The 13,247-nt window shown below is 44.2% G+C and overlaps 2 protein-coding genes across 2 annotated transcripts; one reads left to right on the forward strand and one right to left on the reverse strand.

Annotated features, from left to right (window-relative positions):
• Positions 1 to 1,163: 1,163 nt before the first annotated feature.
• Positions 1,164 to 9,357, forward strand: FAM180B (family with sequence similarity 180 member B). Its single transcript, XM_080345186.1, has 6 exons — positions 1,164 to 1,191; positions 2,325 to 2,426; positions 3,417 to 3,605; positions 5,095 to 5,641; positions 7,476 to 7,555; positions 8,095 to 9,357. Exons 4-6 carry the CDS (start codon positions 5,575 to 5,577, stop codon positions 8,536 to 8,538), a joined length of 591 nt encoding a protein of 196 aa, XP_080201312.1. The 5' UTR covers positions 1,164 to 1,191; positions 2,325 to 2,426; positions 3,417 to 3,605; positions 5,095 to 5,574; the 3' UTR covers positions 8,539 to 9,357.
• Positions 9,358 to 11,687: 2,330 nt separating this feature from the next.
• C1QTNF4 (C1q and TNF related 4) lies at positions 11,688 to 12,776 on the reverse strand (the record flags this gene model as incomplete). The annotated part of the gene is made up of 1 exon (XM_080344638.1): positions 11,688 to 12,776. One exon carries the CDS (start codon positions 12,774 to 12,776, stop codon positions 11,688 to 11,690), a length of 1,089 nt encoding a protein of 362 aa, XP_080200764.1.
• Positions 12,777 to 13,247: the final 471 nt, after the last annotated feature.

The following is a 13,247-nucleotide window of genomic DNA, read 5'->3' on the forward strand; positions in this document are numbered from 1 at the left end:
CCAAAACAATTGTGGAAATGTGCATTGTTTCCTTGGGAATTAGGTCAGTGCCTCTTCTGGTAGAAGAAGTTGCAGGTAACTTCTCAAGAGCCAGTGCCTCATGCTGGCTTTTTCTTCACAATCAAGCAGTCTTTACTTTCTCCAGCATCTTCAAATTGTACTTTTTCCTGCAGTCAAAAATATCTCTCTTCCCTTGTCAGAGAGTCTATGCCTTTTTGTCACTATTCCAATGATTTAGAGTTGTATTATATAATAGCATTACAACTATCTGCGTGCTATTGTGGAAAATTTCATCTCTCTCCCAAAAGCTGGAAAAATACTGTAGTTTCAGTCCACCCACCACCTGTTTGAATGTGATGACATTACAGCAGTCATCAATTAATATCCCTTGTCCGTAGTCCAGAAAATGTGTAATGCAGTTCTGCAGCAGAAAGCTGACTGACCTCATTAAGATCTGAAAACTATTGTGTAAGAGATTTCATAAAATAGTTCATAAACTGTTTGTAGAGATCCCCGAATCAGTGCTTAAACCTTTAGATTGTAAGAGCACTAATTAAAAAGGGGAGTTGGGTGAGGTTACTGTATAGAATGGAGGACGGGATAGGACAATAATAAATTCAATTCAGAAGTAAAAGGGATAAGCACTCATTGTGACTAGAATTTGATCTGCTTGCAAGAATCAAGAGCTTAACTCTATAGTAAGAATGAGGTTTCACGTTTGGTTTTACCCCAGCCTTGTAATCATGGGCTTATTTATTTATGCATGTATTTATTTATTTATTTATTTATTTAAATCTGTTACAGGCTGCTGTGGCTGGCAGTGTTTGAGATGTGACTCAGAAGAGTGTTCTCTAGTTAAAATTAATAGCATTTGCCACTCACCTTAAAAGTTACAGCTCTTTGTGGGAAAGAGGAAAGAGAAGGGAACACAAAGCAGCAGAAGTTTAGGGATTTATACAATTCTTAGCTCCGCTTTGGGTCTGCCATCAATTGAGCGGATTAAATAGGAAATGTACTTTTAGTCCTTCTTACAGCATGTTCCACAGCTGGTTCTGTTTTCTGTTGCAGTGGCTCTTTTTGCGTGCTGACGCCTATTGCACAAGACAGAAAAGTTCCTGGCACCACTTCTGTTACTGTGAAAAGTCTTTATAAAGTACATTTCCCTGCCACGTTCTCCCTCCCCCATCTCAGGTTGGTTGAAGCACCATGCCAAGACTCATGGTCTTTGTATCATAAAAAATATGTATTTCCCAGTACGGTAAGTCGGAAGACTGATGGTAGCAGGCACAGAAGGAAAACTGCTGTTTAAACATAATGTTTGTGCAGAGGGAGAATTTGATTGACGTAACATCAAGAAATGTTAGACACAGTGCTCTGTCAAGTTAGACAAAACGCGAGGTTTGCTGGAGAATGTGTGTACTGGACTCAAAGTAGCCAGCCCTGTGGGGACAGGCACTGGCTCCAGCAGGTCTTTAATATGTGGGATAGTTGCTAATGGACCCAAATCTCATTAGAGAGTGCAATTTACTCACCCAGATGCATTATCCCAGGGCACAAGAGGTTACACAGCCTCACAAAGTACTGCTGGTGTTGGCACACTGCCTCCTGCACTGCTCCTGAGGCCATCCTTGCCCTCAGAACTGCTTGATGTGGGTTCCATGTGGCTGGTGGGCACTTGCTTTGTGCTGGGTGAGGCTATGGTCAGCTTGGCCAAGAATACAACTGCCCGCCAAATCCTCTGTCCCTGCCTGGTCCATACTGCCAGCCTCCGTGAGGCTCGTTTCCTGGGCTGGTTTTCCCAGCCGTAGGAGGACGTTGGATGAGATGTAAGTCAGATGTAGCTGACTTACAGACGCACTACTTAGAGGAGAGATTTTCTGGTAGTGCAGGGACAAATAGACTTTAGGTGGTGACTCACAGTCACCATGTTGAGCTTCCTCAGCTGAGTAAGTTTTGCTGGTGTTTTCCAAAACTCTGGCATTTCTTCCTACAGCCTGGCGACCAGACTCCCTGAGGATGTGGCTATTGATGGTGTCAGGGTATCCACCTGCATCACAGCCACACCATCTGTACAGGCCCTTGTGATTGATCTCCAGCCAAAATCCAGATAGGGATTTCTGCTGGGCTTGGCACTCCTGCAAAACAGAGATTATGGGGTATCGAGGGGTAGGCTGGATGACAGCATGCCCCATATCACACATCCAGTGTATCCTGTTAAATCTCCAAGTTGTGTGAGGCCTCATGGGGGTCCTTTTGTGCAGTAGGTGCAGTGGGATGAGTCTGTCCCTGTCACTTCTTACACAGTCCCTTACTCCTTCAAGCAGGGGATGCAGCTCACAAACTTGGACAAGACAAGGAAACATTTGCATGAGGATCAGCAGCACCGTACCTGGAAAATATCAGTATAACAGTGGAGGTCCCGTCTGGTAACATACAGTGCATCACTTGCACTTCCTTCAAGGTTTTCTTCCTCCTTCTCCTGTGACTCAAACCTCACCTTCCCTGGGTTCCTCCCTCCCTCCCTTCCTTCCTTCCTCCCTCCCTCCCTCCCTCCCTCCCTTCCTTCCCTCCTTACCTCCCTCCCTCTCTCCCTCCCTCCTTCTCTCCTTCCTTCCCTCTTTCCTTCCTTCCTTTCTTCCCTCCTTCCCCTCTTTCCTTAACCTTCCTCTTCTCCTTATCCTCCTCCCCTGAGCACCTGCCAGACAGGCCCAGGCTGGGGACTGTGGTCTCCCCAAATTTTTGGTGAGATGTTTGAAGCAAGAGATTTTTCCAATTCTTTAAGCAGAATTTCCCTTTCACGAAGATGCTACCAAACTCCCTTCAGTCCCATCTTAAAGAAACCTCCCTCGCAAAGCTCTTTTGGTGTTGTGTTAACCACACCTTGTGCCTTCTACCACTGCCCTGGACCACAAGTGTCTCTGAGCACAGTCTGTGTGTGTCCCTGTGCCAAGATGCCTGTCGCAGTGTACAGATATAATCTGCAATGGGACAAAGAAGCAGCACAAATGTACTGTGTCAAGAGGAAAGGTAGCTCCAGCTGTACAAACTCAGCTATGCATATGTTTACAATTGAAAAATCTAAGACCCAAACAAGGCGGAAAAATAAAGGTCTGTACAAAATATGTAATGGTGGATGAAGGCACTAAATAAACCAATAGACACTAGGATTTAGGCCCTGCAGGAGTCTGTGATGTGAGAACCAGAGGAAGTCTTCCCAGCAGACGATGCCACTTGTGACTGTGGCAAACTGAGGTTACTCACTACTCTCTTCCCTTAATAATTTCTCACTCCACTGCCCAGCTCCTCTGTGACAGGCAAAGCTTCAGCCACCTGGAACAAATTTTGCATGAGCATCCAAACAGTTCCTGCAGTTTTTGATCCCTCATGTCTTGTTCCCCTTTCCCATCTTCTTGCAGGTCACCTTCAGCAGGTCATGGTGGAAAGCATGAAACCAGTCAAGGTGATCCTGCAAAAAGCCTGGCTTGATGTGACGCTTTGAAACTGCTGCTACAACAGACGGTGTGACTGGGGGAGTGTGGAGGGGCAGGGCTGTCCATACCCAGCTGTGAATACCTGGCAAGGACAAAACCCCTCGGGAGAAGCAGGTGCGCTGCCTAACATTGCAACTGTACTTGTGGGGACTATGTGGAGCTGTCAGAAACTCAGGCATCATACAACTGCTGCTGCTTTACAAACAACTGAGGCATATATTTATTATTCTGCAATTACTTTTCAGTGTGGAATTGTGAGACAATTCTACAAGATTCCCTCAGGTCAAAGCAGCATCTACCACTGATGCTCATCTGCCACCTGCCACTGTATCAGTCACTTAAGCACAGCCTCTGGGCCTCCTCTCTTCTCCCTCCCACCAAAATGGTATCCTCCTGTAGGGACTTCAGCTGCAAGCTGTTCCTAGGAGATTCTCCTGTTGACAAAGTCATATATGGCCTTTGCTGGCCAAAATCCTGGACTCCTCCTTGTGTCACATGCTGCATGCTAGAGGGAGGTTGTTTCATGGCCCAGGAGATGCAGTGCTTTTTTGCATAGTGACTTCTAGACAAACTCATGCATACATTGTGGATGGTAAGGGACTCTGGCACAAAACAGAAGGCACATCAATCTCACTGCACAGACGGGTCATCAGCGTCTGCCTCTTGGGTAGCATGTGATTCACAGTTTAATAAAAGATATCTCATGCCAGAAGAAGTAGAAGCAGCAGAAAATAATGAAAACTGAAATAGGAGTAGCCTGACTTGAAGTTAGCCAAGGCTATGACAGAAACACAGTTGTTATTTTGATCCCAGCTGAGGGTAAGAATGCCTCCAGATATTGAGGGCCCTTCCTCCTGGGACAAATCTGGGACTCCTCCATTATGTTCAGCTTTTCTTCAGAGCTAGTGTGAGTCCAAATATTGCAAGGTACAGCTACAGATCCAGGAAGTTTCAGCAGACATGCTACTTTGCACATTGACAACTTGCCAACTGGGACGTCATCCCTACTCTCAGTAAACTATCTGGTGACAGTAGTCACTACAAACTGACATCCTGTAACTTGCTGAGAAAGGCATGTGTTTCAGCTCTACCTCTTTTCTGGTCAGACTTTTTTCCCCTTTAATCTGAGGGAGACAGTACTATTACTTATTCATACACACTATTATATGTTTGCATAACCCTAGCATCTCAGAACCTGTCAGAGAACTGGGGACCATACTCTGCCACAGAGAGTAGAAATACAGAACATCTTGACTGGGGATTGGGCACTAATAGAAGTGCAAAAATGTGTAGAGAACAGATATCTGCTGCAAACAAAATCAGATGAAGTTTTGTCTATGTAATTCACGACATCTAAAGCAGACCATGCTCATCATAATCCAAAAGGCTTGTCACAGGAGAGGACGATGAGATGCTAAAGGCTGGCAGGCTCTGACCCTTGCTGTTTCTTAAGTCGGTATGTTGAGTTCTCCCTCTGGGAGGTTTGATACAGATACAGAACTGAACAAGTGATATTTCTTCTTCCTGCTTGTATATTTTGGCTTCTATTGCCCTTCCATGAATCTGCACAGACTGCTGGCCTTATCTCTTTGTAACATTTCAGGATTGTTGGCAGACTTTTAAACTCAGAAGAAAATGGAAAGCTGAAAACGAAGCCAAGGAGCTGAGCAGAAGTGTCACGGGGATGTGACAGAGGCACTGTGCCGAGGCAGAAGGGACCAGAAGGTCCCCCTTTATTCAGAGGCAATCACATGTAGTAATATTTCTTCCAGCTATTAGCTTCCTATAATAAATTACAGTGGAAAATCAGCTCTTGGAAAACAATCTTAAAAAATTCTGCCAAAAACTTCACAACAAAGTCTTGCAAGTTTCCAAAATATGATGGAAAATATCCTTTGGGGTCAGCAAGCTGAACTGCAAGCCCTTCCCAGGACTGCAAACAGAAACACAGAGAGATGGACCCATTCCAACAGAGGCTGCTGGGACCAGAAGCAGCAAGGGAAGAGGCCACAGCAAACTGCTCTCGCTTCAGGCACGGCACTGTCTGCGGGGAGGGCGGCAGCCGCTCCCGAGCAGGGCTGCTATGGCCCAGGTGCCGTTCAACACCTGGCTGATCCTCTGCGTCTTTGCTGGATCCCAGAGGCTGACAGGTAGGAAGGGCACCTGCTAGTGATGTGGCTTCTTGGCTTGGCAAACGTGTGCAATGCCAGTGGCACTTTGCCTGCTGCTTCAGAGATGGCCATATGCTTCAGCTATCTGTGCTGACATGGGAGAGAGGGTGGTAGCTCAAGTCCCAGCTGGGCTGTTCACTGTGGGAGACATTCGTACTTACTTGCAGGATGAAGACCTGTTGCTATTTTTGGTGGTAGGAGGAGAGTTTTCTTGGGTCTCTGCTGAAAAAGTTTGTTCCTGCAATAATGTTTGTGGATTTTCTAGATGCTTTTCAGAAAAAAAAAACAAAAACAGCTGTTGAACGATAAAATAAGCAAGGGATATTTTCCCATCTCCAAAGGATATTTATGTTATTATTTCAATACATTATTTGTTATGTTTTAATTTTTGTTTTACTCTACTCAAAAATCTAACATTGTATATATTCATAAGACAGGACAGACAGTTAATAATAGCAGCAATTTGGTGGCTATTCAGCAGATTCACTGACTTTGCAGCCAATCAGACATCTCTCAGTAGAGAGATCTGCGGAATTAGCAGATCAGTTAGCAGAGAGAAGCAAAGAAATTTTCACATGATGTAGTACCTTCACCTGAGCTAAAAGCTTTGCTGGCACATCCATGGAGGAGTGGGAAAGGGTAGCTACATCCCTGCTCACATTCCAAAGCCACAGCTGGCTTGGATCAGGAAGCCTGCAGCTGTGCAGAGAAACAAACCTCCGCGGCCTGAGAGGTGGCAGGGCACTTCTTCAGGCAACTCCTTCATCTCCCTGAAAAGCTTTAATCAAGAATGGAAAGTTGGAGGGGTGGTTTGGTAGTACTCATCACACACAGAGAGTATTAAATCTTTATTATGCTTTTTACAAGCACCTGCTGACCTTAACTCTGGAGTATTCAACATAAATTCTCTCTTTTTTTATATAAAAAAGCCTTCATCCATACAAAAATGAAAAAAAAAAAAAAGTGTCAGAGATCTTACTATTTTATACAAGCTTTTTCCATTTCATCTTTCCTGACCTGCAGGACGAGTATGTAAGAAGTAGAAGAGGGTCTTGATCAACAGAGAGAAGGGAGGGAATGCAGCCTGCCTATCACAGTTCTGGGCAGAGGCTACTTTTTCTCCTTTTTTTCATGAAGAAAGAAGTAATAAAGGCAAAACAAATACAGAAAGTTGAAACATTAGAAAAATTAGTAAGTGAACATGGAAGATTTTTTTAGGATTAATGTGACCCTTGGTATTAATAAACTCGCATCCCTCTGGCTTCATATCCACTTTTCCCATTTTAAATAATGTCAGGTGTCCCAGCTGTAATGGATCCAGCCAGGTTATTTTGCCCTCACACTCTGACCCTGCCAGCAGCAGATGCTCGGGGAAGAAGTATGAAAGCAGGAGAAGCATCAGGTTATGTTTCCACCAGCAGGCTGAGGAGCATCCCAGCACGCTCCTTCCATTGGGCAGCACTACTTTCTTCAGCAACAACTGCCAAGCAACCAAACCCCATCAGTTCAAAACCCACCCTTGGGCTTTCGTGCTGCCTGTCAAAGCAAGTGCCTTTGCTGCTGTACGCTTTAGCTTTGCTGGCAGGACTAAGGGCCATCACATCCAGAACTTACACTTGTCTCCCTTAACCACTTCTGCTTTTCTTAAAAAGCTTGTTTTGCTTATCAAAATGCCGTGGTCAGCATTTGTCATGCTTGGCAAGCCTTGAGGGACAGCTCAGAAATGTTAAAGATGTTATTGACATCCAAATGACAAAAATAAACAGGAAGGGCCATGGTCTTTCTCTATCAAAATCTGCCTTATATCTTCTAGATGAACATCTTCACAGCAGGGACGTTACTGGTGCCAACACACCCCATCGTAGCCCGGAGGACGCCAACGTCATGTTAGAGGTCTCCTGGGCACTGGTGGCCCGTGGGCCGAGTCACTGTTAGTGCCCATGCTCCCACTGCCCTGCATGTAAAAACTCACATGTTCTGCTTGTTCTCATCCCCGCTGGTTTTTGGGAGTGCCTGGAAAATGCATTGGCAATGCCCTAATTGCATTTGTACTCCCTCCCATCATGGGGGGCTCTGACCCCCTCCACAGCATCTCACAGCTCCGGGGTGGGACAGGGGACTCCCCCACCCAAGGTGGCTACTCCAGGGAGCTGCTGTGGGCGGGACTGCAGTGGGACATGCAGGGCGGAAGGCGAGAGCTGGATGGCTCCCACAGGGAAACCAAGGCGTGGGGCTGGTCAGAGAAGGGGTGTGGGGCTGACAGAGGAGGACATGGAGTGGGACTGGGCGGGCTGTGGGCAGTGAGTCAGGGAGGGGCTGCTTCTCGGTCCAGCCAGAGATTTGGCAGCATTGCAGGTGGCTTTACAGCTCAGTTATAACTGGAGAAGGGTTTGCGCTGGGCTTCCTGTGTGCATGTTGATCTTCTCTTTCAGATGCTCTGGGGAGGGCTGGATATTCAGGCCAATGGGACAATTCGGCTGCAGGATGAAGAGCTGGCGTCCCTGCGTCCAGTACGGAGGTTCATGCAGATTTTAGAGGATGAAGTTCCCAAAACACCATCAGAGATTGAGCATTATCTAGGATATTACTCACTGACTGATAGCCCCTTGCCTCTAACAGAGTTTGACCGTCTCCTTTTCACCAGCCTTTACTGTGCCTATCAGGTTCGCTCCATACAGGGTCTGGATAAAAATCTCTGGATTAGCTTTTTCTCTCAGCTGGTTGATGAAATATTTCGTGACCTGTGCAAGGGGCTCTGCCCTGCAAATACCACCCTCCTCTTGGCTTCCTGGCCCTGGAAGGAGAAGCCTTCGCATTTAGCATCCCTGAAACATTTCTATCATTCTAACTTGGGAAGGGCCAAGAGAGACACTTAATAGGGGAAGGGCCAAGAGGGACACTTAATAGGGAAACCACCATAGGAAAGGACACACCTGACTTCAGTATTTTGAATGCTTTCCACATTGTTCAGGACCTTGTACAAATATGCCACACCTTTTTGTCCTGCTTTTGGCGTTGCACTGGCAAGCTTATAAGGCTTTATACACAATATTTTATTTTTAAATCAAATAGAACAAAATTAAAATGCATGTCAGCCTTTCCTGTTTTTTGGTTTTTTGTTTTGTTTTGTTTTGTTTTTTGTTTGTTTTTGTTTTTAGTGGGCTGTGCTGAAGGAGGCAGTGCTATTTAGATGTTTGAGTAATATATATCTTGATCACTGATGCTTACTGAGGAGATGCTCTGGCAGTTTTTTTCCAAGATTTTACACTGGTGTCCCAGCTGACTTAAGTTCAAATAATTAAGTTCAGTGTCCTCATATTCCCTATGTGGTTTCAGCTGAATACAGTATCTTTTTTCCTCGACAGTAACCAGCTAAGCATATGCTGTTGTGTTTCATGATATAGGTCACATATTTAATTTCAGCTTTCTGCTCATGTGGCATCAAATTTTATGTGTCCACAGTAATTTCCCATCTGATGTATTCATTTTTCTTTAAAAAGCAACCTGAAAATGTATGTATTCCATGAAGCTTTCTAGCATTTGCATATCATATTTACACACATACATTGCTTTGTGTCAGTTATCAGTTTGGAATATACTTCCTTAAATCTCATTTAAATTCCTAAGGATTGTGACCTAGTTATTTCTTCAGCAGATTTTACCTCCTCTATGAAGTTTTCTGTACAGCTATGACACTTTACAAGACAAATATAATAAATGTACAATCTCTATCCTCAAAATCAGAAATACAACTATTTTATGGAAAGAGATTATTAACTTTTCTCTGTCTTACATATTGCAGTGTGGAATTAAATAAATTACCTACTTGGGTAGGGTTTTGATTTTATTGTTGTTGTTGTTTATTTCTACTAGCTTTCCCGCTGCCATTACAGGTACGTTAATTCTGAACATTCATTTCATGTGTTTAGATGATGGGATCCATAATTCCCTTTCTATCTTAATTTCCACGCTCAGCAAAGGAGACAAGTGTGACATTCAAAGTGGGAACTGCTAGCTTCTGACCTAGTTAATTTTTTCCAAGCTGTTGTTCCCCAACAGATGGAAAGGAGAAATGGTGAGGCAGAAATAAGAATCCTGGAGGCAAGATGCTACAGAGAATGGTTTTAGAGGTCAGGTTAGGGCTGTGACAGGATAAGACAGATTTATACCGTTCATAAAGCAGGTTGTTTGTTGCTTGGTGGTGTTCTTTTCTGGGGGGTGTGTGTGGTTTTTTGTTTGTTTGTTTGGTGTTGTTTTGTTTTGTTTTTCCAAAGGATGTAGGAATTAAGATTAGCATTTTATTTGAAGTATAACTGCTAGTAAACTAGTGTCCCACGCAATGTTTTTCTATTCTTACACTCTTTTTTTACACACCTCCAACCTCTACCATTCATCCTTTTCCCAAGTATGCCCGCAGTCTTTAATGTTTTGGATATGTACAGAGTGATGGAGGTGGGGAGTGGCTGCAGACAAGTCCAATTTGAGCAGAGGACTTCATCAAAAGATTAAGCTGGGATGGCACTAGTGCATGAAGTTATCGTCTTGCTGGAGAACATATTGTCGAAGCTATATGAATGTCTGGCTAAAGGTTGAGGGGGTTGACTTGGTGATTCAGATGCAAATACAGTGTTTTGAATCCAGGATTTTGTTTAAAAGCATTGCTATCTGTTGAGCAGATTACAAATTAGACTCAAGTGATGTCACAAAGTTTTGTGCATGCTCAGGATGATGCACATTTGCAGTTTATGCAGTTTGGGAGACAAACCAGAGTTTAGCTCAACTGAAACAGCACCAATCACACTACAATGAAGCCTCCAGCCCTCTAGTTTCTTACTACTCACCTCGGTGAATCCTGCTGTCCGTTGTGACTGCCCTGTAGGAACACACCAGTGCCCTTGACAGCCATACCAGTCTCTCTACAGCAGCACTATGGCTTGGTGGAACACAGTGTATGAGAAACCACTGGAACACAGATTCTGAATATATCACTTAATGGTACCTTTTTCCCCATTTTTCACTATGTTACCAATATAGCATATGGCAGGTTAACCATATCCTTGTATTCAAGGAGCTAATTTCTGGAGAATGTAATGCCCCTGAAGTCAACAATGCCATTGCATGGCATGAACCTACTCACACATGATGAGCCTGCTCCTTATCCAAACATTAAGAGATTTCAAAATACATTTTTTATTCTTATGTACCTTATTTCTGAGCTTTCAGAGGATGGTCTGTTCATAGATTTGAGCCCTCATCCTTTATTACAAGACCTAGATGCCTGCTTTTTCGTTTGTTTCTAAATGTATTATTTTGCATTAAATGGAAGTTGAGATTCTCAAAACACAGGTTCTTGATTTCAGCAACTTCAGGTTAAGAAAAGCACCAAATTTCATGAAACTTGCAATAAAATCGTAAGAGGTAAAAACACTTCACACACATGAATGATAAAAAAAGTGTACACCGATGCAGAGTGTCTCAGTGACACATAATGCAGCTCATATGATCACCATGCTTCTTTCTCTCCTGAACTGGTACCTCGGGCAGTGACAAGCACATCAGTCTTAAAAGTAACAACAAATTCCAGTCTGAGAAAATGTTACATATTTTGTATTTTATTACACTCATTTTCATTACATTTATTCCCTCCCCAGATGTGCAAGGAAAGTCACCACATCCTTTGACTTCTGGATGCTGGGGTTCTGCAGTAACATTACTGCAGTGGTTCTCTGATCCTCAGCATCTCACTACACTGCCCCAACCCTGCCCCAAAACTACCTCATGCTTTATGCTTAAATCAAACACCAACACAGGAAACACACATACAACCTGTAGAGACCTTTCTACGGATGAATGGCAGACCTAGCAGTGGCCCTGCAGACGGCACAAGCGTGCAGCATAAGGAAAACACTGGACAGATGATAGCATGCTCAAAGTAGAGGATGATTCTAAAGAGGAGCTACACCCAAGTTCATGACACCTTGGCTTTTCTTGTGCTCCTTTCACATTGCATTTCATTATTTGACCCTTAGGGTGAACTGGCACCTGGAAGCCACTTTGGCTGAGCCTCTGAATAGATCAGGAAGCCCGTGAAAGTGATGTACTTGCCATGGTTGCTGTAGGCACCGTAGCCATCGTGCTGATGGCTGTAGAGCCAGACAGTGTCCCCATATTGCAGAGGCAGCATGATACTCTGGCTCTGCATCTCCCGCCTCTTGGAGTGGTTGTCATCATAGATCATGGCCTGCACCTCATTGTGATTCTTCATAAGTTTCACTGACATAGTCTTAAAGGGCATTTTGCCAATGGTGAAGGAGAAATAGTATGCACCTGGTATACGGCATGTGAAGATGCCAGTGGAGGAATTGAAATCTTTTCCAATGTTCACAAACTCTGTGTCAAATGTGATTGGCTCATGCTGAGTTTGCTTGTCATCTGTCCCCAGGACACTTTGTGAGCGGGCAACAGAAAATGCAGACCGAGGGTCTTGTTCCCTGCTTGGTTGATCAGATAACACATGTTGCTGTGAAGCTTCATTCTGCTCTCTGGGAAGTTGCTGAATAGTGTTATGGTGTGGCCTCAGCTCTTGAGAGCTAAGAGCATTCTGGAAGAAGGCAGAAGTGTCTGGATAGATTAGGTAGCCGTTGAAAGTTGTGTAGGGACCCACGTTGCTGTAAAGAGCGTACTTGGGGTCTCCATGTAAACGCAGCCACACTGTGTCACCATAGTCAAGCTGCAGCATGGCACTTTGGCTGGCTACTTTCCGTTCCTTGCGGTGATGTTCATCATACACAATCACTTGCACCTCATTCTTGTTTCTCATCAGCATGACTGACAAATTTTTCTTTGGATATTTCCCAACAGTGAAGGAGAAGTAGTAGGCTCCAGGGATTCGACAGCGGAACAATCCAGTCTTGGGATCAAAGTCATTGCCAATGTTCACATACACTTTGTCAAAGGTAATGACCATCTCAGAGCTCCCTTCCATGCTGCTGGTTCTGGCCACAGAGAAAGCAGAGCGAAATTCAGTACTAGTGTCTGCTGGAAAGCCATTTGTAGGCAGAAAAATCATGCAGCAAAGGAAGCCAAACAGGATCTGAACCTTCAGTGTCATCATTGTATCTGAAAGGAAAAATAAGCATATTTTAGCAGGATTCCTATTAATTTCCAGCTCATGCTCCAGTTGAAACTCAGACCCAGATCTTGCTAAATAGACATGAAGGTCTATGTCCAAATATTGAGAAGTTTCTAGTGCATTCTCTGATCAGTGTTAGGCACCATACCCTAGTTCAGATGCCAGCATAATTTTTATGTTTTCCTAGCATGAACTGGACCTCTTTTCCCTCTACTTGTAGGAAGAAAAAAGATCTTCTCCCTTGAAAGCCTGGCTGTCCTACAGTTTGTCTGCAAAACATTGTGCTGCTCACACTGCAGAAGGATCTCAGAGCTTGCTGAGGTTTTGCCAGAGCTCCCTTTTGTAGTGCTTTTATTTATAAGATCAAGGACGAAACAAAGCCCTACACAGACCCTGTATTATACAACTGAGATACAGAAGGGCAGGGAGAAGAGGACATATGCTCTAGAGATT

The sequence above is a fragment of the Nesoenas mayeri genome (assembly GCF_963082525.1).
Source record: "Nesoenas mayeri genome assembly, chromosome: 5".
Classification (NCBI taxonomy): Eukaryota; Metazoa; Chordata; class Aves; order Columbiformes; family Columbidae; genus Nesoenas; species Nesoenas mayeri.

Bases quoted from the DNA above. Each gene is read 5' to 3' on its own strand.
- FAM180B (XM_080345186.1), top strand. From the start codon at position 5,575: ATGGCCCAGGTGCCGTTCAACACCTGGCTGATCCTCTGCGTCTTTGCT. The intron at 5,642-7,475 runs GTAGGAAGGGCA...TATATCTTCTAG, and splicing joins TGGATCCCAGAGGCTGACAG to ATGAACATCTTCACAGCAGG. The intron at 7,556-8,094 runs GTCTCCTGGGCA...CTTCTCTTTCAG, and splicing joins ACGCCAACGTCATGTTAGAG to ATGCTCTGGGGAGGGCTGGA.